Raw genomic sequence first — 24765 nt, 5'->3', positions numbered from 1 at the left:
CTTTAAAGGCATATAGTGCTTCATTGGTATGTTTACAGAGATTCAGAGAAGCATGCGGTATCACAGTCTGTCTAATGAGAATATAATATGGGATTATCTGGAACATATTCCATGATTTTCCATGATTTAAATGAACCCTCAATGCTGTCTTTTTGCATATATTTTAAAGCACACCTTAAAGCATTCTCTTCTGTTACCAACAGTTTAACCTTGAGATGATTTTCTGGGCTACAGTTAAAGTTATTCTTTTTAAATTCCATCCATATAGCAGCTCAAAAATGCTTGATATTAAGAACATGAGAAATAAAATGTCTGAATATCATCAAAAGTAATACTCTAATTTGTCTAATTACTATATTGACATGTTTGCATAATTAAAGACAAGTATGATGAGACACTAAATGCTTGACTAACATGACTTTAAATACATGCTTACTCATTTCTGTCCAAACCACAAGACAAAAACAGCAGCCCAAAGCCCATCATGCCTGCCGCCACAGAGAAGAACTCCAGGTGCTGGTAAGTAATGCTAAACTTAATTCTCATCGGTGAAATTACTGTACTATAAAAACAATTTTAAAAAGATTTCAAAGATCCATTGATTATGATTGTAAAAAATACTAGATGATACAAGAAGAAATGTTATGAAACCCTTTTGATTGGACACCATAGCTTTGGTGTCCACAGTTCAAACAATATGTCATAAATCTGTTGACCAGAACTACAAAATTTAAGCTTAAAGTAGCGATTTGAAAACAGACTAAGATTTTAAAAGTAGTAATATTTTGTTTGATAGGATAGCCCTAATATGGTGTTCAAAAAAAGAAATGTGGCCTCAACCAGCGAGCACAGAAAAAAACCAAAGTAAAGAATAAAAATGTTTTTCTAAGCTAGATATTTATAATTATCAGCCATATAACAATTAATATAACAATTATATTTGTTGACTTATTAAAATAATAGGAAGTTTTATACTGTGGGTGTCTGACATACAGGTACAACCCACACATATGCACACAGAACTTTAACTAAACGTTGTACTGTTGTACCGCTGGGTATTTACAGTTAGCACTTGATTCTAAACATGTCATGTTGTTCTTATTCTTCTGTTTTGTAACTACATATTTGCTAAATTACTTTATGTTGTGGAAATGTTTCAGGAAGATCTTTGATGAACATGTCAACTATATCTTATAATCTAATTTGGATATTTGCATTTTTAATCATCCAGTTCTCATCATCATGTTCATGTGCATTCTTGTCTTGGTACATGCAAATAAAAAGTGCACAAACAAAAGCAAGAAGCAGCATTGTTGATTAATGTCAGAGAGTGACTCCTGTTAATTCATTGTGGGCTAACATGAACACCCATTGAATCTGACATAAAGCTTGGTAACTGCTCTCACGGGATTAGCTGTAGCACAGGTCATCTCCTAATTGGAACATTGGTGAATGCTCCAGTCTGCAGAGTATCCTTGGACAAGATACCGAACCCCAAGTTTCTCCCAGTGTGTTTGTCAGAGTTGGAATGTGTGTGCAACTGTAAGATAGTAAGATCAAAAAATTGTGTGTGTATGAAACATGTTGTAAAGTTCTTTGAGTGCTCAAGTGGAAAAGTGCTATATAAAAACAAGTTTATTTAATATTTACGTTGAGTCTAATGCTCTGGTTGTGCTGAAGGCAAATAATGTCTTCCTCGATTTTCTTCATGAAAGGGAAAAAAGACCAGAAATATACCATCCAGGTGCCAGTGGTGAATTCACATGCCAGAGAGTAAGAAGTGATCTTCTTTTAAATGTGGTGAGTGACTGTTGTTATGGCGACATTAGTTAAAAAGCATGCAAATGTCTAGTATGTCAATAGTTGTTGCATTATTTTCCAAAGTAAGAATAGTTTCTATTTATCCATTATGTAGATAATCCACACGTTTGATAGTACACTACACATGCAAAATAATCTGATTCTGTCCAAACAGAAGAAGATTTTGATCTACATCATCATCGCAACTCCAGCAATGACCGCTGTGGCACAAGGTACACTTCAACTATTAAACAGTACATAGAAGAACAAAACAAATCTACAATGTTAAGTCATTATTAACCTCCTAAGAACTCTTTCATGGCATGCATTTTTAATTTCTCTTTGCTATTTGGGCTGATTGGGACCCGATGAATGTAAAAACAAAGAATTACCAGATTTTTATTTTTTACCTGATTTTTTTTTTTTTGACAAAAATGAGATCCACAGATGAGGACCTTCGTTTTAAATTTTAATAGTTCAGTGGCAGTCTAATGTCCTCGTAAGTGGATATCAGGCCTTGTAGAGTAAAATTCAGCATTTTGGTCTAGACAACCCAAATGTTGAATGATGTCCACATATGTCCTACGAGGTTAAAGCATTTAAATGTTTTGTCTGATGAGAGAACATTTCTCTTTGATATAGTGCTGTACAACAGTACATCAGACAACAGTGTCATTAATACTATTGCTCAAATTCCATACACATGGATTTTGTCAGTAACTATTAATCGGTTACATAGATACAAAGTTTATGGATTTCTGTTTAGTACAATTACATGATAGTTATTAATTTCCCTCTTTGTATACATTTGTTTATTCATTTTCTTACCAGGGTCTTCAGAATGCAATCTAACTGAACCTGGACCCCAGACGTGTTTTGGAGTTTTAGGAGAACCACTCGTTTTTTACATACCTACTAAACCACATATGAAGACAAGCTTGAAAAAGAGTACAGAAAAAATTTTAACCTTAATAAATGATACATTAATTAGTCTCAATGACAAATACAAGAATCGTACTACAGTCTCCACAAATGGAACATTGAAGCTCAACAAAGCAACAAAACATGACTCTGGAGAGTACAGCATGGAAACACACAGTTCTACTGACGGTGTGTTATTGCACACAGTTAACATCCATCTACATATACTCGGTAAGACCAACAACTTATTGACTTATTGAATAACATCTGTGTAATAACAATGTACATGTCAAAATGTGGTTTAGAGCTAAAACCAGAAATTTAAAAAGCAGGTAGTTACATGAACAGTTTATAGATTGCATTTATCGTTGTTCTTATTGCTGGTTATATATTAGTAAGTGAGTTATAAAATTATCATTCATTTTATGCACACATTTTATATAAGTAAGCTATGAGTAAGCACTTACATAAAGCCTGTATTGATATGTATTTACACTCCTTAGAGTAGCAGTGAATGTCATATTGCAGTTGATACTGTGTCTATATGTGACTATATGTTTGTTTTTGCAGCTCCTGTGTCAGAACCAGCTGTTACGCAGATGTGTTTGTCACCAAACCAGATGACAGTCAGCTGTTTCTCTGAAGGAGATGAAGTAGAGTTCATTTTGTCTTTGGATGATAAGTTGTTGATACAGACTACAGCCAACGGTACAGAAAACAACAGCGTTTCAAATGTTACCATTAACTTACCTGGTCAACTGATGAAAAACCTGACATGTGTTGCTCAAAACAATGTCAGCAGAAAACAAAATATCACCCACCTTACAAGCTGTACAGGTAATGTAAAATATATGTAATAGAAATGAACATGTTAAATGTGTTGTAAAGCTAAAATATATCTTTGGATAATCAAAGACATTAATAACCTGTAACATTTTTCAAAAGTAGCATAGATCTGTTTTTAAAAGTTATCTATGCTGACAAAGTCTCCCAAAGATAATTCTTTTTTTCGCAAAATTCAGTTTTGTAAAAACTAGAATAACTTACCAGGTACCACTAAAAACAGAGTTTCTGAAGACATATATGATAGTTTGCAGAGCTGGCAGTGGATGTTAAATTGCAATTCGTACTGCATACATATGTGACCACATGTTTGTCTTTCAGCTCCTGTGTCAAAACCAGCTGTATCTCAGGTGTGTTCGTCGCCAGAACAAAGGAAAGTCAGCTGCTCCTCTGAAGGAGATGACGTAGAGTTCATCTTCTTATTAGATGATAACTTGTTGATAAAAACCCAACCCAACATTTCAGAAAACCACAACATTTCAAATGTTACCATCAGCTTACATGGTCAACTGCTGGGAAAGCTAATGTGTATTGTCCAGAACAATATAAGCAGACAACAAACCATCATCCACCTTATAAGATGTACAGGTAATATAAAAAAATGTTCTACTTAGATATTCATTTATTTTATATTTTTAATTATTTTGTTTAGTTTATGTATTCATAGGCATTGTTCTAATTAAGTTATTTATTTGAGTTAAAAAAAATCAATCTTATATGTCTATAGACCAATTACCTTATAGATACTGAAGCATAAATTGCAAGTGACTTGAGGCCATTATATCCCCATTATCTCAGTACATTCTTCTTAATGTATTCAATTTCTAGGTAATATTTCTGACCACTGTGTCGTGACTGTGGCTGTGGTAGGAAGCATTGCCATTCTACTCATTCTGGCTGTGTTTCTTGGTGTCCGGAAATTCCAAAAGACTGGCACTATGACTGTTAATGAAGGTAATATTTTAAATTAACTATATTGCTGCTATCAATTTTATCTCAGTGAGTACCACACATGAATGTATGTCAAATTGTTATAAAACCTTTACAGTAAGCGCCATTATTTGTATTGCTTCTGTACAGGACCACAAAGGATTTTAGTAAAATTTTAGTAAAATAATCAATATTTTTTTTTTTTTTTTTTTTTTTTTTTTTTTTTTAACGGGGGCAGGGATAGCTCAGTAGGTAAAGTGGTCGCCCCATGATCGGAAGGTCGGCGGTTCGAATCCACTTAACGGCTACCCTGAGGTACCCCTGAGCAAGGTACCGTCCCTACACACTGCTCCCCGGGCGCCTGCTTAGTGGGCTGCCCACTGCTTCACTGAGTGAATGGGTCAAATGCAGAGAAAAACAAGTAATTTCCCCATGGGGATCAATAAAGTATCCATTATTATTATTATTATTATTATTATTATTATTATTAATATGTGATTGAAATGCTGATTTTCACCTTTAATTCAATGAGTTTTACAAAACTTTTTATTAAATGTTTAGTAATTACAGTCATTTTCTCCTCAGCTGTAAAAGGCTGATGGGTTATTGTTGTCATCCTGACAAGCAGTGGGCAGGTGGGTTTATCATTGTGATAACTCGAGAATAAAGCAATTGATATCTTTCGTGTATCTACAAAAAAAATCATAACTTTTGAGAACAAAGTGACGTGTTTGGAAAGTTAGAACATAGGTCTATCTACCTTGACGCTGAGGGTACCACTGGCCAGTGGAGGTTTTTTTTTTTTCCAGTCTCTCGTTTTCAGAGAACCAAAATTTACTAGAAAACTAAAATGATTTAAAGTGTAAGGATCAGTTTTATACTTCAGTCTTGCAGTAAGACTGCCTTCAACCCATGGCCTTTAGCTTAGCTCAGGAAAAGTGCATAGAGAGCTTCATGGAATGGGTTTCCAAGCCCCAGTGCAAAGTGTTGATGCAAAGTGTTGCAAGCAGTTGTGTAAAGCACACCACCATTGAACTCTAGAGCAGGGACGTGTTCTTTGGAGTGACACATCACAGATGGGATCAAGGTGGGGGTCAGAGAATATCTCTTGGATAGAAGAAGAATGGTATATTTGAGATGGCAACTGCAGCTCAACCTTGTACATTTTTAAGAATGTACAAAGTTGTTTGGCCACTCCTAAATGTTTTGCCATCTCTCTGGTTTATTTCTGTGCTTTTTCCACAGAATGATGGCCTCCTTTACTTATACTGACATCTACTTGAGCATTATATTTAAAATTACATCAAAAAGCTATAAAATACAAATTTAGAGCTTTGTTATGACTTTAGATATGATGTCTGCTTCATTTTTCCAGAAATAAAATAGAAACAGAACTTGGTCATGATGCTACTTTTCCATCTATTGTGTAATTCATTGATTAGAGGCTTTGTAATTAATCTTGATTAATCGCATTTAATTGCACAAGAAAATTTGCCCCAAGGCGGCATACTTTTTCATTTAAAGGGGTTTTATTAGGTGACCAAATCAAATAATAGACATGGACATTAACATTGTAAACTCCACCTCTTTTAATTTCTGGAAAGAAAAAATAGGGTTTAAACTGCATTTAAATTCAAAACAGAGAAACAAAAAATAATATCCCTGGCCAAAATTGGGCAGACTTAAAAAGAAAGTACTATTTTAAGTCCTTTACATACATTTTCAAAGTGGTATTGTCTTTAAATAATAATAATAATAAAAATTTCAAGATAAAGTGCAGTTTTTCTTCTTAAAAAAATAAGGTAGAAACGTGTGACCTGCAAGTGAGAACAGTCTCTCACATGGGACAGAAGTGGCAGGATACTTGTGGGCCAGGACAGACAGCTGTGGGTGGGTCCCTGCTTGACTGACCACCACTGCAGCAGGCAGTCTTTCTGTCGCTGATGGTGGATTCTGCTCTGTACAGACTCAGGGCCCTGTTACTCAGGGCTTCTTCATCTGAATCAGAGTCTAAAGACAATGAAGAGAGGAGGAGGCACTTTGTCTTTGCTGGCTCCTTTGTGGTGGCATCTTTACACTATTCCTGCAGCAGGGCCTCAAGGCTGGTTCAAACCTCTTCTCACTCTCCCCTCGCAACACACTTGAAATCCTTAAAGCGTGGGTCAAGCACAGTAGCTATCTTGAGCCACTGATGGTTGAGTGTAGCTACACGTTGGGATAGGTCCTTTGTGAAGGCAGTCTTAAATTTCACCATGTAGTTTGAGTCATAATTGGAGACCTCCACGGTGTGATGCAGGTGGCAGAAAGCAGGTAAAACCACTGAACATGAGACATATGTCTCACCTCCAAGAAGCTCAGTCACAAATCTGTAGTAGACAGCTCAAGAAAGTAATTATTAATCTACACAATAACTGTTAACTATGGATCTTTTTGAAGAAACAGTAACAATAAGTTAAAAAATAGTTTTATTTACCTGCATGGCTCAAGGACTGTGGTTTACCAGCTCTGATGGAGTTAAAATCACTAGCTTGTGCTTTTGTTTGTCCAAAGCAGCAAAAACAGCCTCTTGATTTTTTAGTAGACAAGAAACCATATCCACTGTTGAATTCCACCGTGTGGAAACATCCTGTATAAGTGGCTCTTTCTGTTGCCCCAGTCTTGTTTGCTCCTGGTGTAGTTCCTCCACATTAGCAGGGCTGTCTGTAATGCATCTAATTTTGTTTGATTTTCAGTGTCATGAAGCTGTTGAATTTTACTTGAAATAGTCTTCAAGTAAAAGTAGCTGGAAAGTTAGATCACCTGATGCTAACTGTAGCAAATTTTCTAACCCCCTATCTTCTACCACTGATAGTGGTCTACAGTCCAGAGCAAGCCATTTTGCGAGAGAACTTGTAAGTTTGTCTGATGTTGACTTGCACAGTTTCCGTGCTCGCTGCAACATATTTTGCATTTAGATGGTACCATAAGGTTTTTGCACAGTTTGCACAAAACCACGCTTTTTTCAAGGCTTCTGTCAGGTAGTCTTTTGAAATGAAATTTGCCTCCGATCAGTCCCAGCAACATGCTTTCTTCTGATTCCTCGCAGCTCTGATGTGTGCATCAGTGTAATTGGTATACCAGGAAATCCAACATTAACAAAAGTTCCTCTTTGCTTGAAATGCAAAGTGTGAATAAATACGTTTCCCCCCCTTTTTTTTCTAATTAATTAATCTCAATTATCGCGTTAATTTGCCACCCCTAATAATTATCCAATTTTGGGCCTAATGCCTTAAATTAAAGGTAATTAAAACTAAATGCTTTATTTCAATCACAGTTTTTTATTTGATTTAAAATCCACTGTGGTAATGTACAGAGCCAAAGCTACAAATATTGTGTCATGGTGAATGTTTGTGAAAACTTTCTTGCTACAAGTTTTTGATGTACAATATTAATCTCCCTTGATTACACAAGACACAGATTTCTCTTTCTACTTCATTCAGATGATGCTGAAGTGGATGTTGTCTACTCAGAGGTTAGACTGAAGCAGGATGGAAGAGAAACAAGAGAAACACCACCTATTTCAAATCAAGATGAAAGTTAACGTTGACTTTTGGTCAAGTAGCTAATAAAACTATGCCAGTTTAGCAGTTCCAGCTGTGCAGTTAATGTAAAGGTAAACATATTTTACAAGTACTCACTGGATTACTTTAATTTTGAAGAAAACATAAAGGGATAAAAAAGGAATTTAGAAGGCATTTAATATAATGAGATATTATATTAAATTAAATTAAATTAAATACTTAATACTTAATATTCGAACTACATTTTATTTCACATAATTTAAATAAACTACAACAACCCTGTAAAAGTTCCAACCAACATTTTACATTTAGCCTTGGAGATTGAATAAAAGGCTTTGGTCAGTGATGATGCTTTCCTTGTGTTGTGTTTAGCAGACGTGGGCTGTGCCTTTTGTTTGAGATAAAAACACAGTGAAGCACCATGGTTACTTTTTTCTGTGTTGTCATGACATTAAAACCACAAACTACATCCTGTATTCACTGAGCTGCTAAACCTCTAAACCATGTGACATTACCTAAACTGCACAGACGTCATCGAGAAAGGAAAACTGTATAATGCATAAAACACTGGCTTGTTTGTTCACAGCTGTTAATCAGAGACTTAAGAGATCTAAGATCATGAAAAGAAGCTTTAAATTTTTTTGAAGACGTTTTACCTCTCATCAGGTGGAAATTCCCAGTTATCTAACCCCTAGGAGGTGATCATTGACCCACTATTAATCATCTGCGACATGACATTAGCCATAGTGTGTAAAAAGGCGTGGGCCATTACCATCAGAGGTTTTGGATGAAACCACTGTAAGACCTTTACCCTATCATGTGACCTATTGAAGGATCTCAGGACTGCATTGTGGGTAGCTGACAGTTGGTATCATAAGCTGCTCGCTCTGTTGAAAAGGTGGTCGTTCACAGTGGACATAGATGGTCTCTTTTGCTCCTCTTTCAAACCAACCATCTGTCTTTTCTATGCGTTTTCTCCAGTGAAGAGCTCTCTGCACTGCACAGCATATGCTTTGTTGCTCGGCTTGTGTTTTGGATGACTGAGAACCAACAGAGACATCAAGCAACAATACAAAAACATGAAGGGCACAAACTCCCCTGCAGGCAGCTCTTCTAAGCAGTATTTTAATGAAAAGTGTGATTGATATGAATATCTTGTGTAAGGTGACATAAATCCATCAATAATTAATGTTATATGCTTGACATGTATGAAAAAGTCAGTAAGTGGACTTTGTGAGACACGTATAACTGTGTGCGTTTGGTCGGCAACCTGGTGATGCAATTAAAATTTTGCTGTATTTTCAAATGCAATGATAATAAATGCTTTGAAGCTTGTTGACCAACATTTAGATTTCCAGTAATATTTGTCAGGTCTTGTGATCCCATGCCAATTTTTAACTACAATAAAATCTGTGCTTTCCTCATGTTTTACATAAATCTGTCTCAAAGTGTTACATTTATTCTCTGTATGTATCTCAATCATACAAACCATTACGTTTAAGTCAAGCATAATGTAGAAAGGGACAACGCTATAATAACCCTTACATTAAACAAGAATCGGTGTTTTCCTTTACATGTATTATTTGGTGATTAGTGATAATTCTTGTGATGATCTAGTAAAAGCTGTAACCTTTAGTAGTAAATGTAAAAACGCATAGTATCAGCACTCATCACATGGTGGAGCCAAAGTTTTTATAGTTAACTAAAAGCAGGAAAATGCAGAGCACGTGATCTGCAAGATCTTGTGAAATTCACTCAGATTTAAAAGTAAATGATTTGTAAATGTGGAGACAAATCTGTAACTATGTGCACAGAAATGGCTGATTTTCTGAAGCTGCTGAGAAAAAAGACAAGCCATCAGTTGCAGCTGTCACATTTTACATGTGATTTTTGTTTCACTCCTGTGGTAGCAAATGTTTATACATAAATGTGTGTGAACAGACTTTTCTCTATCTTTTGACCTAAATCCTGAGATGAAGATCACAGGTTCGTGCTGTCTCCCACGCAGTACTTCAGAACATACATGTCAGTGTGTCTTTAGCCGACACACTAAAAAAAGAAAGAGTTGTGACTTTAATCTAATGTGGTTTTCACACCAGGCTGTTAACTGATACTTCCTTTTGCTTCTTTTCACAAACTTTTGTGATGCAGATTATATTGACAAATGTACATTGCAGGACATAAAAAAGCAAAATAAACAGTTGACATTAATCCTGTGATGAAGAGCACAGGTTCAGGCTGTCTGCCACGCTGTTCTTCAGTATATATCACCAGGTCGAGTAACAGTAACTTAAGCCTATTTTAAGACATCCACTACCCAGTGCAGTTGGTGTCAGGCAGACACAGACAGACATGCTACATGGGATAAATCATATGGTATTCAATTTTTAGGTGTGTTCATAAGTATCCAGTGGTATATCTTTGTTTAAAAAACAAACAAACAAATAAAAAGTCCTCAAAATAACATTCTTAACACAACTGGAACAGGAGCGTCTGGATTCAGTATCTAGCAGTCAGCTATAGTGATAGATAGTCTAAGGAGCTTGGAAAGAAAAGCTTCTGGACTTCTGTAAGTTGCTTGAAGACGTTTCACCTGGCATTCGAGAAGCTCCCAGATAAATGCAATAGTAACAGTATGTGACTACACCACATTTACATTCCTTGTGTTACTTCTTTCAGATGTTGCTGCAGATAACATTTTTAACTCTAAACTTCTATACAAAGAAAACATCACTCAAGTCACAGGAAAACTTTAACTTTTGCGCAAAACATTATATCTGACCTCAACTTAGCTGAAACTCTACAATGATGATTCCTATCAAAGTAAGACATCTGCAATTGATGTTACTTTCTTATTACATGAAGAGGTATTCTTCATGTAATAAGAAAGGTATTGCCTTCTTTTCTCTGGGCTCATCTTCATTCACCTTTTTTAAGCATACTGACATATATCAAGTAAATAACAACAACAATATTGACAATATTGTAAAAGCCCCAATCAAAATTTCGGATTAAACAAAGCCTTTTTTCAATAGTGTTGGTGCTTTGCTTACATTGTGTTTTGTTGAGAAGATGTGAGCTGTGCCTCAAGCATCATAGCTGGTCTTCACTGCGTTGATTGTCACAACCTTAGAAACCACAAGGTCGTGTGGTCACTGAGCTGCTAAACTGCTAAACAACTGCTGCCGTTGCACAGAGGTCAGTGTGCAACTACAGTATCGGTACCATGCATAACAATGGCTTGTTTGTTCACTATTACAAATCATAGTAGATGATCCATAATAGTAAATGCTCACATATTCTTATCAAGCAACAATACAAAAAACATGAAGGGCACATGAGGCAGCTTGTAATGACTTTACACATTAGCCTGTTTCATTGTGGAAATAGCTCTAATTGACTAAGTAACATTTTAAAATATTCTATGTGACACAAATGCAGCAGTAATAAGAATATTTGTTGATATGTATAAAAAAGACATTTGAAAAGTGACATTTGTCATTATGTCCCATTTTTGAAGTACAATAAAGATTTTGTTTTCCTCATGCTGTGTTTGTGTGTTTTACCATAAAAAACATTACAACAAAAGCAAGCACAAGAGATAAACAGAATAATGCTGCCTTTTCCTTAATACACAAGTTGATTTTTTCGTCTTCTTCTTCTTTATTTGTATTACTTTATTATTATCAATTTCTCTGTGTCAATATGTCGACATCTATAATGTTGGATAGTACAGGGAAAGAACAATTTGAGACAAGATGAAGCTTGATTTGCATTTAATGCAGTGATCAGCACTGACCACATGATGGGGCCAAAGGCATTTCTATTAACTAACAGTGTGAAGGTTTCATATTAGATACAAACAGTAATGATAAACTGACAGTGTGTTTTACATTTGCCTGTTTTTTCCATCTTTAGTGCAACATGGCCTTAAGTACATTTTGGTAAAGTGTGCTTTTCCTGTATAAAAATAGATATTCCAGTTGATAACTAATTCTTTAAAGACTTAAATGGCATCAACCATCAGTGACAGCTCTTCATGTCAGTTTTTGTTTATCAGTGGAATAAAAAAATTACCACATTTTTTTTCTTTCAAGTTCATGAAGGAAAACATCTGTCATCTGTCACTTGTTGGGTTGAAGGAAGTAACTGAGAAAGAAAAGAAATAGAACAGCAGAGTTTAATGGGTGAAGATTTTACTTGCACATAATTTCTTCAAACTCACTCTCACAACATTACTTAGACCACAGAACACTGTAGTTGAAACCACATCCTTTTATTCCCCAGAAGTTATGTAATCTCATCTATATTGAGCCAGCACTCTTTTTTTTAGTTGTTCATTTCTTTGTTTTGTCCAGGTTTTCTTAATATAGTTTTTCATTTTCTTCAATACACGTACATTTTCTCACTTCTCATGAATATCAGAGTATCCCTCAGCACTTTTCTGTTTTTTCATGTGTTTAAATGTAAAATACAATTTACAAAACTATTATATTTCATTCACACTCATCTGTACATTCCATGAAGGGACCTAGTCCGCAAAAAATCAGCATCTCCCTTAAATTCTTTGTACCTGTTGACTGAGAATTCAACCTATCTGCCATGGAAAAGGATTAGAAGATATAATTAAAATAATTTTTATTAAATTTTTCCAAAGACATTTTCTGAGGATAAGCAAAACATTGCAATGCATTGGGGGGTTCTCGTTCTCTCTAACGTCCAGCATGATTTCTACCAGCTTCCACTGGCTGAGACAGAGGTGAAGGATGGGTTTTTTTGTCACTTCTCAAGCTTCCACTGATTCAAGACGGGCTAATTGGACTGTAGCTTATAGGAAAAAACAAAACAAGCCAACAAATAAGCAAAAAAACAGGAGAAGACAAGCCCCCAGAAAAGCTCCTGCTCTGTAGGACGTAACAAAGCACTTTACCATATACAGATGACATGCACATTAATATAACCAAGCATGAGTGAGAGCAAAGTGAAATATGAAAAAAGTACTGAAGGAGAAAAAATAATCAAAAATGCAAAAATTAAAATAATAATGTAATTTTTAAAATTACATTATTATTAGAAATTTAAATACACTGCTCAAAAATTATTATGTTTTTAAATGAAAGATTATTTAATTTAAAAAAGAAAAAAAAATCACTTCCTGATCAGAGTATCATTTGTATGAGACACTGTCAGTGTGCTGTTATATAACTCAGGTATTTTTTAAGGCCTGACTTGTTGCATTGATGCCCATTGCTTTACTGTCCTGTTGGATGTGTAATGTCAGATCCCTTGTATCTGACATTTGATTGGGCATCACTGTGTTGCTATGGCATGATCCTGGTAGTTATTGTTGTTAAAACAATAAGAATAACAAATTCAAATTCAAACATTGCTGCATTCTTCTGTAACTGACAATTCCAAACCTGCACTCAGTCTCCTCATTACACTGGTTCTGAACAGACACAACATTGGAGTCTTTGCAAACTTTGTTCAAAAACTACAACTATTTGACACAAAACTGCGACAGCAAGCACAGAAACTTCAAACAAGTCACTGAAGTAAGGATTGAAAGATTTACTTTTAAACAATAATGATTAAGACCTGATCATAAGGTTGTTTTACCTTGATTGCCAGCTGTTCCTGTTTTTATCTTCATTTCTTTCGTATTTAATCACCTAAACAATGCTGTAATGATACAGTTTGATTGGATATACATTGTTGAAACTGACTTGAAAGTGTATGGCAACTGTCCTGTAATGTTACACAGAGAAACCAAATCCTGTGTGGATCTTTCTCCTGACAGACGCCTAAAATGGCTCGAGCTGTGGTAAGTTACTCTTCACTGTGTCTGTTTCTAAACATTAAATCATGTGAATTCTTAATGAAAAATACAACAACAATAATAATATGTAACTTTTTAAAGGAAAATCCACATCTTAAGAGGTTTAACTCACAAAGCAGCTCAGATGTCAGCAGTGACAGGTATGTTTGCTTTTCAATTTAAAAAAAAAAAAGGACATTAAAACATCTGTTTCCATCATATGTTGCAAAAATAATCAGCTGCTGACTTTTCTTGTTATGTGTGCAGCAAGTACTGCTTCCAGGATGTGGGGATCTTACCGCCTCCTAAACGTATGAGGCTGATGACGTGGGATCTTTCCCTGCCTCCAAGTCCTCCATCATCCCCTGTAAATGATGACAATACTGATCAAAAGTGTATCAGCGGGCTGCCTTATGATGTTCCATTGCCTCCGCGTCCTCCACCTTCTGAAAAGAAGTATGCTTCCCTTCGTTCCCTTGAACACGAGAGGTCTTATTTGATGCCTCTCAGTGTCCTGGCTAATATTCCACTGCCTCCAAGTCCTCCACCATCCCCTGTGTGTGCTGAATACATGAATCCAAAGTGTGTCAGCCCTTTGCCTCATGAGGTTCCACTCCCTCCAAGTCCTCCACCTGTTGAAGCATTTGGTCCCTGTGGAAAGAATCCAAGTTCAACAGTGTGGTCTGTAGGTGATGAAGAGGAAGAGTTAATGCTTAAGCTCATCAGGCTGACGCTTCATGATGTTCCACTGCTTCCACGTCCTCCACCGTTTGAAAAGAAATATGCTTCACCTCATTCTCTAAAACACAAGAGGTCTGATTTGATGCCTCTCAGCCTCCTGGCTAATATTCCACTGCTTCCAAGTCCTCCACCGTCCCCTGTGTTTGCTGAATACAGTGATTCAAGGTGTATCAGCCCACTGCCTCATGAGGTTCCACTGCCTCCAAGTCCTCCACCGTCCCCTGTGTTTTCTGAATACAGTGATTCAAGGTGTATCAGCCCACTGCCTCATGAGGTACCACTGCCTCCAAGTCCTCCACTGTCCCCTGTGTTTTCTGAATACAGTGATTCAAGGTGTATCAGCCCACTGCCTCATGAGGTACCACTGCCTCCAAGTCCTCCACCGTCCCCTGTGTTTTCTGAATACAGTGATTCAAGGTGTATCAGCCCACTGCCTCATGAGGTTCCACTGCCTCCAAGTCCTCCACCATCCCCTGTGTTTTCTGAATACACTGATTCAAGGTGTATCAGCCCACTGCCTCATGAGGTTCCACTGCCACCAAGTCCTCCACCTGCTGATGCCTTGCCTCAGTCAAAGGACACTCATAAGGTCCTGCATCCAGATCTAAAATATGACCGTTCTTCCCTGGACGATGAAGTGGCCTTTTTCATGTGTCCCACAGAAAAGCCTCCTGGTGTAACTGCTCTTGATGTTTCACCACGTCCACTTTATGAATTTCCACACCTTTCAGAGAAGAGATGCCTCAACTTATCTACTGTTGCTTTCCTTTGTCTGGATGATTAAAGATGTGTTTGTTGTAATAAAATAATTTTTGAGCAAATACATGTTGAGATGATTTGGTTACTTATGATGGTTATAATTATTCAAACAGCATTATTGCTGATAAACTTTTTCTACTCATTTTCTCCATGAGCTATTTAGATGTCTATTTTGAAGATCCACTCACATTATTATTAAATATGCTTATTCTCAGTAGAGTATATAGCTACATCTGAACAAGGAATAAATTAATTTCCACCAGATACTCATTAACAAGTTACCTCAACATGAACCACTTAAATAAAGCAGGCATTAGTGGAGTGCACAGATGGGAAAAAACGACTACATGCCAGCATTTACTTTCTCTCCTTGCTTCTCTACCCTCTGTGTTTTATGGGGTGACTGCAGGAGAAAAAAGGAGGGCTTTCCCTTCTGCCTTACACCCCTTCTTTGAAAACATGTGGCCTGGGAATAATTGGGTTACAACTGCAGCAGACCAATGAGTTGGCCTTGATTTGGAGAATGACTCCATTTACTTTTGTCTGACTGCCTGCTGCTCCCACAGCTGCACCTTTTATCCTCTATTCAGGATCAAGATTTTACTGAGCATTAATATACAGGACTAACCCACATTCAGGATATGAGGTGACAAAAAGTAACAGTTAAAAGTAATGGTGATTAAGAGTAACAATGTTACTAAAGGCTTTACTTTTTTTTAGTATCGAGTAATCTAACTAATTACTATTTCTATTGTTACAATGCTGTTAACATTACTAACAAGAAAATATGGTGCAGGTGTGTTACTATTTTTCAACACACAGACGGTTGAAGCTGTCTTCCTCTTACCTGTAAGAACTTTGAAGTACTTGGTTAAAGTCTTCAAAGTTCTGTCTAACTGATTTTAAGCCAGAGGTTAGACAAGTTTCTTATGGGCCTGTTAGTTTCACATTAATGCTGCAGATGAGACAGTGGCAGAAAAAGAAAGAAACTGTGGTTTTTAACTGTCAATCTCACTCTTGGCTTAATTCGTTATTATATTTGTTTGTAAGAAAGGCAAGCAACTGTATGATGCCCCAAACATTCCTACTGCCCCTTTATAGTAGAAGGTGAAAAATGTCATGCCTACAAGCCATAAATTTTTATCAACCATTAGGAATTCCATGGGGAGTTTTAATAAAATAATGGTCAGAACAGTGGCATCAAGAGGCAAGCTATTCACCAAGAATAACATGGTTATCATATACAAATACCAAACCTTAAAAAGAAGAAAACATACACCCTAACAATATCCCTTTAAATATCTGTGCCTCTGTGAATCTGCACATTGGGTCCATTTCCTGCCCGCCTGCACACAGACCAGGACAGAACGACATGACCACAACATGGACCCAGCAGACTCACGGTTTGCCTCGGAGGAGGAATAGGTTGCGCAGCTATGGGACTACTGCAGGAGCATAATCCATGCCGCAGACAATTGCAAGCAGCACATACAGGTGGTGCTCTTTGACAGCTTCCTGTCCTGCACTCCCTGTTTAGTGAGTTTTGTGAACATTAAAAAAGTGGCTCAGTCACCGGCCCAGTTTTCTGCACAGTCTGCAGTTCAGTTACCTGCTGTGATGCCTTCGGTTCAGTGTTATTGTTATTGTTGCTGAGTCACCAGCTCCTCTGACTCAGTCATCCATTTTGTTATCTGTTCAGTTATCTGCTCAGCCTGCAGTTTGGTCACCTACCCTGTCAGCAGCTCAGCTCAGCTCGTGGCACAGCCTGCAGCTCAACCGTTAGCCCACTCACTGGCTCAGCCTGTAGCCCACTCACCAGCTGCCATTAGCTCTGCCCGCAGCTCACTTATCTGTTCAGTCAAGGGTCTCCATACCTGCTGACCCTGTGTCTGCCTCTGCTGGAGGGTCCAAGGGGCCCGTCCAGCCTTCGTTTGTTCCCGCTGTGTGTTCTGGAGAACCGCATCAGCCTTCGTCTGTTCCTGCTGGGGGTTCTGGAGAACCGTGCCAGCCTTTGTCTAAATCTGCTGGATGGTCCGAGGGGCCCGTTCAGCCTTCTGCCTCCGCTGGAGGAGTCTTCCACGCAGCTGCCCTCAGGACCTGCTCAGGCCTCGATTGTAGGATTCTTTTTTTATGATATTTATGGCCCTTGGGAACCATCATTAGAAGGCATGGAATATCCTTCCACTGTTATGTCGACAACTGCCAGATTTATCTGCCTCTGAAGCAGAAAGATGCCTTCTGTATTAAATCGCTTCTGTCATGTCTAGAAGATATTGAAACTTGGATGTGCCCAAAACCTTTTAAAATGTAATTCAAGCAAAACAAAGGTGATCGTGTTTAGTCCAAGCAGACCTTGTGATTCTGCCTCTATTGATTTAGGAACCCAGCAGAGTATTTCAAACTTGTTGTTACTAACTTAGGTTTTAATTAACTGATTTTATTGTTTTAATTTAATTTCAATTATTAGTTTATTTTTAAAACGTAATTTAATGTATTGGTTTTATCTCATGTAAAGTGTATAGCACTTTGTTTTCAGCTGTGAGTTGTCTGAAAGTGCTATATAAATAAATTGCTTGCTTGCTAGCTAGACCAATTTGTACATCTGTGGGTGCAGTAGCTGCTTTCTTTAGAAGCAAAGAGGATGACCATAGGCCAACCTTCAGTCTATTAAAAATTCACAGTGCAGTCTCACGCTACCACATAGAACACATGCCCTCCTTAAATGGTGAGTGAAAGCTTTTAATTTGAATTTATGCAGGTTGATACTGATTAAAACAAGATAGAGCCTTTAAAGTTTTATTTCACAAAAGTATTAATAATCACACATGTATACTATTCTTTAGATATTATTTAACCTTTTTTTCATTTATATGGAAACAACTTTGTATGTAACCTTGTAAATGTTTGAATAAACTAGGGCGAGGACAACTTTAAATATAGTGTGACATGTTTCAAAATGTTGACGTCTGTGTTACAGAAACAATGATTATCATCTACATTAGCATTGCAGTTCTGGCAACAACAGCCCTGGCAAAAGGTACTCAGTTTAATAGTATGTTGTACTCAGCTTTCAATACAAAAATACTGATTGAATGACCTATAATTAAAAAATTATTTATTATAGTTAAAGATTTATATTTGAGGATTACGCATAGTACTTACAGTGCAGGTAGCAATTATACTGGATTAGCCTAATATTAAAATATATAATTTGTCAGTTTTATTTTATTTATATATTTGGTTTTCTTTCAATCTATATTTTACATAATATGTTTGTTTGTTTTTTCTTTTAGGTTCAGGTGAATGCATTTTCTCTGAATCTTCTGCAACTTGTTTTGGTGCTACAGGACAGCCGGTAATTTTTCATCTGTCATATAAACGTGGTACTTCGATTGTAACCACGAAGGATGACAAACACAGGATTTTGAAAATAAGCAATCAAGGGAAAGTTACATTAGATAAGGAATATGTAAATCAGTCAGACAGCATAGACACTGTAATACTCAAAGTAGGTGAAGCCTCGAAGAAACATTCTGGACATTACCAGTTGGAAGAACATGATCATGATGGAAAGTTACTGAAAAAAATTAATGTATATCTAAAAATACAAGGTAAGTTGTTTTTTGTTCGTTTGTTTGTTTGTTTTGTTTTAAACTCAAATTTTGTTGTTTTTGTTAAGATATACAAACTTTTACGTTTTATTAAAAGATTAATAAATGCAGACGTTGAAAACCTAATAAATGTTAAAAAGTCAATAAATGTTAGACATGTAATAGACAATATTTCAGACTTAACAATACATCTATCATAAGTTACATGAATTTTTGTTAATATCAGGAACTGCAGCAACGTGCTTGTGTATGCTAGTGGACTGTAAATTGGAAAGTTAACACTGAATAACAATTTAGAACCAGAACACCAGTGATGGAGTAGCTCACAGTCCATCACAATTCATGTTATTATCTGTAAAATGACAAATCTGATCTTGACATGGAGCACAATTTGGTGTCAACTTAGGTGATTTTTTATTTTATTTTATTTTTTTTGCAAATTTCACTTAAAGGCTGATTAGGTAATCACTATGTGGCGATCGTGATTCTGGGGGTTGGGAAGCTCATCTTGTAATCGGAAGGTTCCCGGTTCGATCCCCAGCTCTGTCTGTCTGTCCTGGTCCTTGTGTCCTTGGGCAAGACACTTCACCTACCGCCTACTGGTGTTGGCCAGAGGGGCCGATGGCGAGTCTGTCAGTCTGCCCCAGGGCAGCTGTGGCTACAACTGTACCAGTGAGTGAATGTGAGAGTGAATGAATAGTGGAATTGTAATGTAAAGCGCTTTGAGGGTCTCGAAAAGCGCTATATAAATGCAATCCATTATGTGCAAGTTTGATTCAATTCTCACCAATATTGTAGAAGGATGATGGGCACCTAGCCGTACCATAAGCTCATTGAGTGTTAGGCTTGATGGGCTAATAATTGATTTTAATTTTTAACCTTCAAATCTGCAAATGCAAGTATACTTTTAGTATGTTTGCTTTCCAGATTTTAAAATTATGCACATATGCAGTGTACAGTTAAACAGATATTTAAGGGAAAAGCTAAAAACTGAATTGAAGTTTGAGAATTGTCAGTTACACTGAATATCATCAACATCATAATGCGGATACCTCCTCGGCGCCAGCTGTGGGCTCAAGGCTGGAGCCGAACGAAAACTCCCTGATAAAGACTGTGTGTTTACGGTTCTTCCCATTCCATGCAAGGCCACCTGGGTTGGCTGGCAGACTGTTTACTTAGCCTGATAGGGCAGAGGACACCGTCTCAGCTGAACTAAGGATACGCACTCACTCATCCCCCCTCCCTCTCCAAACGCCTTCGATGCTTGTCCCCTCCTGGAGACCACGGCGGGTCTGGGCCCACGATGGAATAATAGTGCAGGGCAGGATGACTGCTGTGCTTCCTTCAGATTACTCCTCACCCCCTACCCAACCCTATGGCTTGTCACGTGCTCCATAATGTTGTGTTGTGCTCGCCGTGCAGAGGAGTTTTTTTGTTTCCTGTTCTCATGCTGTCCTGCCATAGGAGCCCAGCATGAGTAGAGATCTCTTTTTCCTCTTCTACTTTCCCATTGTTGTGTACTTTTTCAGTGTTTTTCTGTAACGCTGCCGATCTCCGACCTGTATTCCCATGTGATGTCTATGTTGTGTGTGTAAGTCGGGGGGGGGGGGGGGGGGGGGGGGGGGGGGGGGTCTATTCCACTGCGGGGCAACCTGCATGTGGCCAATAAAGCCTTGATTCATTCATTCATATGGGAAAAAACTAAATGCAAACACGGAAGGTTCATGTTTGAAATCTTATTTTTCTTTCAGTAATTTAATTGACACGAACTTTGAATTACTTCCTGATAAGGAAAACATGTACAAGCATAAACACTAATGGTATTTTATCTCAGTCAAGAAAATTAAAACAGGTTTATTTTTTAGTCAAGCTAACAAAATGTGTTTTCTCATTGCTCTGAAATTTGTCACGTCTATGTTTCTTTTCTTTTTTTTTTCTTTGTCCTTTTCATTGTCTCTTCTAGCTCGAGTGTCAAAGCCAGGACTGTCTCAGAAATGCTTGTCATCAGAACAGATGGAGGTCAGCTGCTTCTCTGAAGGAGATGGAGTACAATTTATTTTGACTTTGGATGGTCAGATACTTTCACAAAGCAACAATCACAACCAGTCTCTAAACATCAGTACATCCCAGTTTTCATATCTTACTGTCGACTTACATGGGAAGCTGAATGGAAACCTTAGTTGCCAAGTTTGGAATAATATTAGCAGAAATGAAACAGTTATTCACCTGGCAGCCTGCAAAGGTAGAGTATTTAAAAACTATTGTTTAACAGTTCAATAACATTATCTGATACAGTACTGTAAACCTATTCAAATGGTGGCCCGTGGGCCACATGTTCCCAGAAGTAACCTGCGAGTGGCCCTGCCTGTGGTCATGGCAGAAACGCAGAGAAAACGCAATACATAAATTAATTAATTAATTTAAAAAAAGAAAAAAATGAAATTGTGCAAATATCATTTTTCGATAGGAAATTGTTCGGCTTACTACCGAAACACAGCTGGCGAAATAATGTTAGAGAAGATTTCAGCTTTTTTGAGGAAAGTGGTCTGCATATGAAGCGTGTCTGTATGCATGTGACGGATGGGGCTCCATCCATGGCGGGTAAAGTGAGTGGTTTGGCAGCGTGGTGGTTGGCTGTTGCACCTCAGTTGAGAACCTTACACTTCATTGTGCATCAGACGGTGTTGTGCGCAAAACTAAGTACAGAGCTCAAAACGACAATGGACAGCGTCATGACTACAATTAATTTTATTCGCTCCACATCAAGCCTCCAGCACCGCTTATTCCGCATGCTGCTCTCAGAAAAGTCTGCTGAGCACCATGACCTGCTATTGCATAGTGTCAGGTGGCTGTCCAAAGGCAGGACACTGGAGCATTTCTGTGATCTCAAAGAAGAGATCACATTTTCCTCTGCAACAGCAGGCAAAAAAACCTCCAGAAACAGCAGATGTGACCATTGTCCTTTAAAATGTGTCTGGGTGAGCAAATTATTTATTTTGTTTTGAAAAGGAATTATGAAAACGTTTATTATTTTAAATGTGCTAAAAAGTTTAGTTATAGCTACCTTTTTTAAAATGGACCATTTGGTGTGCATTTGTGAGAAGTCACCAGATTTACAGGGAAAAAAGAATATATCATGATCTGCTGCTTGCTGGCTGCAAAAACATACCTGGCCCAGATAAATTCCTCAGTTTGAAAATCTGGCCCAACTAACTTTTTAATTGAATAGCCGTGCAGTACTGTATATCATTACATATTTTACTTTAAAGGAATTTAAATATATATGTGATAAAATTGTCATTGTGCTGGGTCTGTAACCCAGCGTTTATGTTTTTGGGCTTTTTGACTTTGTGTTCTTATGATGGTAGTAATTGTTTCTTAGTCTTTTTCTGTTATTGTTTAATTTCCTCGTTTAATCACTATAATTTCTGGTTCTTAGTCACTTGTTCTTTTAGTAAGTTCCCTTTCACGCCCAGTTGCCTGGTCTTGCCTTTGTATCTCCTGTGTTACTGATTTTTGCTTCTCTGTGTTTTCTATCATGTATAGTTCTGTCTCTATGTTTATTCATCTGTTTCCAAGTCGTGTCCCTCGGTCAGTCTCTTCCCGATATTAAGTCAGTGTACGTGTCAGTGTGTGCTTTCTGTTGGATTCTGACAGTCTCTGTTTGTGTGTAAATCGCATTCAGTTTTCCTTTTCAGTCTCGCTTTTCTGTATTAGTTCCAGCTGTGTTCCCTAGTGTTTCCCATGGCATCATCATCAGGTGTGTATTTAGGCCCACTGTCTTCCTCTGCTCATTGTTGCATTGTCCTGGTTCCTGTGTGTTTCCCTGAGGTACTTCGTTATTCCTGGTTAGCTCCCAGTTCCAAGTTCTTAGTTTCCTGTTTCGGTTTCGTTTTCTTGTATTTAGTGTTCCTGAGTTTTTGGTGTTACAGCAAAAAAGCCGCCCCCTTTAGTTCATCCTTAAGTATTTGATTCCTACAATTGGTGTCCCAACCTCTGCCTGCCACGCAGACGGTTATGACAAAAACAGTTTCAGCCTCAGTGTCTTCAAATTGCGGTATTGGATGTCACTTATGAATTCTTGTGGGTACAAGTTATTATACATGCCCTAGGATCTTACTGTATGTTCAACATCAGGTGGATGGAACCATGGAACAAAATATAAATAAATATCTGAGAAGCATTTTGGTATCTTTCATTTTGTCAAGATATTCAATATTGTCTAACATTTGCTTTTCAATTTCAGATTCTGTTAAAACCTTGACAGTGATAGCAACTGTCATCACGCTCTTTATCGTTGTGGCTTTGAGTTCGGCTGTAAAACAGTTTTGTAAAAAAACAAGACCAACAACTGTTGATGAGGGTAAGTTAAATAGTTAAACATTACTTGGGAAAAAAGATTTTTAAAACAATATACCTTCCTCTAAAACGCAATACACTGTTTTGTTTAATTTTCCCCCTCAGATGATGTCGACAGTGACATAATCTACAGAGATGTTAAAGTGACAAATGATAACAAATTAAACATAATTAACTCAAGAGAATCAGCTGGGATAGGTTACAGCACTAATGTTGTCTACGAAGTGGATCAGCCATGAAGAAGATGGATTGATGAATTTTTTTGCTTGTATTCCAAAAATGTTTGTTATTGATTATTTGTTATTATGTTTTTCACTGTCGAGTTATCCTAATTACTCAATGATTCAGCAATCAAAAGGACTAACATGAATGACAAGCAAAACTATTTTGTTATTGCTGTGAGTAACATGTTAACAGAGGACAAACTGAAAGCCCCTGATCATTTTTAAACACAAGATGGAGACCTATCTGCATCACTATTTTTGTTGAATAGATTTTTTTGTAACTGGGTTCCGGAGGCAGTTTATAATTTTCGCGAGGATAGGGAGATTAATCAATTACGCTGCATTTTTGACGTCTGCAGTCGGGTGCTCTCATGTTCGCTCTGTTTACGTAGCTCTGTTAGCTCTGTAATTTAGACCAGCGGTTCCCAACCCCCGGGGCCATGGACCGGTACTGGTCTGTGAGTTGTTTGGTACCGGGCCGCGAGTGTTGAGGTTCGGGTGTGAAATTTATGGTTTTCAGGGTTTTTATTCGTTTTTATTGTTAATATTTATTGTTTTTATCGTTACCTCAGTTTCCCTGTGTCTTTTCCTGTGTGTTATGAATACATTTTTTATTTTTTTTTGGTACCGGTACTGGTTTTACTTTGTTGTATTTATCCGCGACAGCTTAAAGGCCGGTCCGTAAAAATATTGTCTGACATAAACCGGTCCGTGGCGCAAAAAAGATTGGGGACCGGATTTAGACAATAGGCTGTTGACAGACTAACGTTAAAGTTCGGTTCAAAAGGATAAAACAATGCTTGTGTAGTTGTGTCGAATTGTATGCACTTGTGGGAGTTATACGGTACATATAGGTTGCTCTGTCTTTTGCAGACAGCAAGATATAGGCTATAGGCTAGTTAACCTTAGCAGAGCTTCCCGTTGTCCATTTAATCATTAGCTTAGCTGAAACTCCCCACATGGATTTGGCCAACCAAATGGAAAAGAGTGCTCCTGCTGCAACCTCTTGATCAAGTTCTGTGTGAAAGCATTTTACACTCAGCGCTGCAGATGAAACCAAACTGATATGTAACGTGTGCAAAAGTCAGATCAGCAGAGGCAGAGATATCAAACATCTGTCAACATCTGTTATGCATAATCATATGCACTTAAAGCATTTTATTCCTGGTACTGTCTGCCAACAACCCCCACCAGCACCA

The 24765-nt window shown here is 37.5% G+C and overlaps 2 protein-coding genes across 2 annotated transcripts; both read left to right on the top strand.

Moving 5' to 3' along the window:
• The first annotated feature begins 462 nt into the window (after nt 1-462).
• LOC143420687 (uncharacterized) lies at nt 463-9461 on the top strand. The gene is made up of 8 exons (XM_076888801.1): nt 463-519; nt 1716-1800; nt 1976-2033; nt 2632-2952; nt 3292-3558; nt 3886-4152; nt 4393-4518; nt 7974-9461. Exons 1-8 carry the CDS (start codon nt 485-487, stop codon nt 8072-8074), a joined length of 1260 nt encoding a protein of 419 aa, XP_076744916.1. The 5' UTR covers nt 463-484; the 3' UTR covers nt 8075-9461.
• Nucleotides 9462-13495: 4034 nt separating this feature from the next.
• On the top strand, nt 13496-15434 carry LOC101487780 (uncharacterized). The gene is made up of 4 exons (XM_024804095.2): nt 13496-13609; nt 13819-13878; nt 13975-14033; nt 14140-15434. The coding sequence occupies exons 2-4, from the start codon at nt 13864-13866 to the stop codon at nt 15395-15397; spliced, it is 1332 nt and encodes a 443-aa protein (XP_024659863.2). The 5' UTR covers nt 13496-13609; nt 13819-13863; the 3' UTR covers nt 15398-15434.
• Nucleotides 15435-24765: the final 9331 nt, after the last annotated feature.

This window comes from Maylandia zebra, linkage group LG10, assembly GCF_041146795.1.
Source record: "Maylandia zebra isolate NMK-2024a linkage group LG10, Mzebra_GT3a, whole genome shotgun sequence".
In the NCBI taxonomy this organism is placed as follows: Eukaryota; Metazoa; Chordata; class Actinopteri; order Cichliformes; family Cichlidae; genus Maylandia; species Maylandia zebra.
This window is presented reverse-complemented; position numbering and strand designations above follow the sequence as displayed.

Excerpts from the sequence above, each read along its gene's own strand:
- LOC101487780 (XM_024804095.2), top strand. Across the intron at positions 14,034-14,139 it reads TCAGATGTCAGCAGTGACAG|CAAGTACTGCTTCCAGGATG; the intron begins GTATGTTTGCTT and ends TTATGTGTGCAG.
- LOC143420687 (XM_076888801.1), top strand. The coding sequence starts at position 485 with ATGCCTGCCGCCACAGAGAAGAACTCCAGGTGCTG. Across the intron at positions 1,801-1,975 it reads GTGATCTTCTTTTAAATGTG|AAGAAGATTTTGATCTACAT; the intron begins GTGAGTGACTGT and ends CTGTCCAAACAG. Across the intron at positions 4,153-4,392 it reads CCACCTTATAAGATGTACAG|GTAATATTTCTGACCACTGT; the intron begins GTAATATAAAAA and ends TTCAATTTCTAG.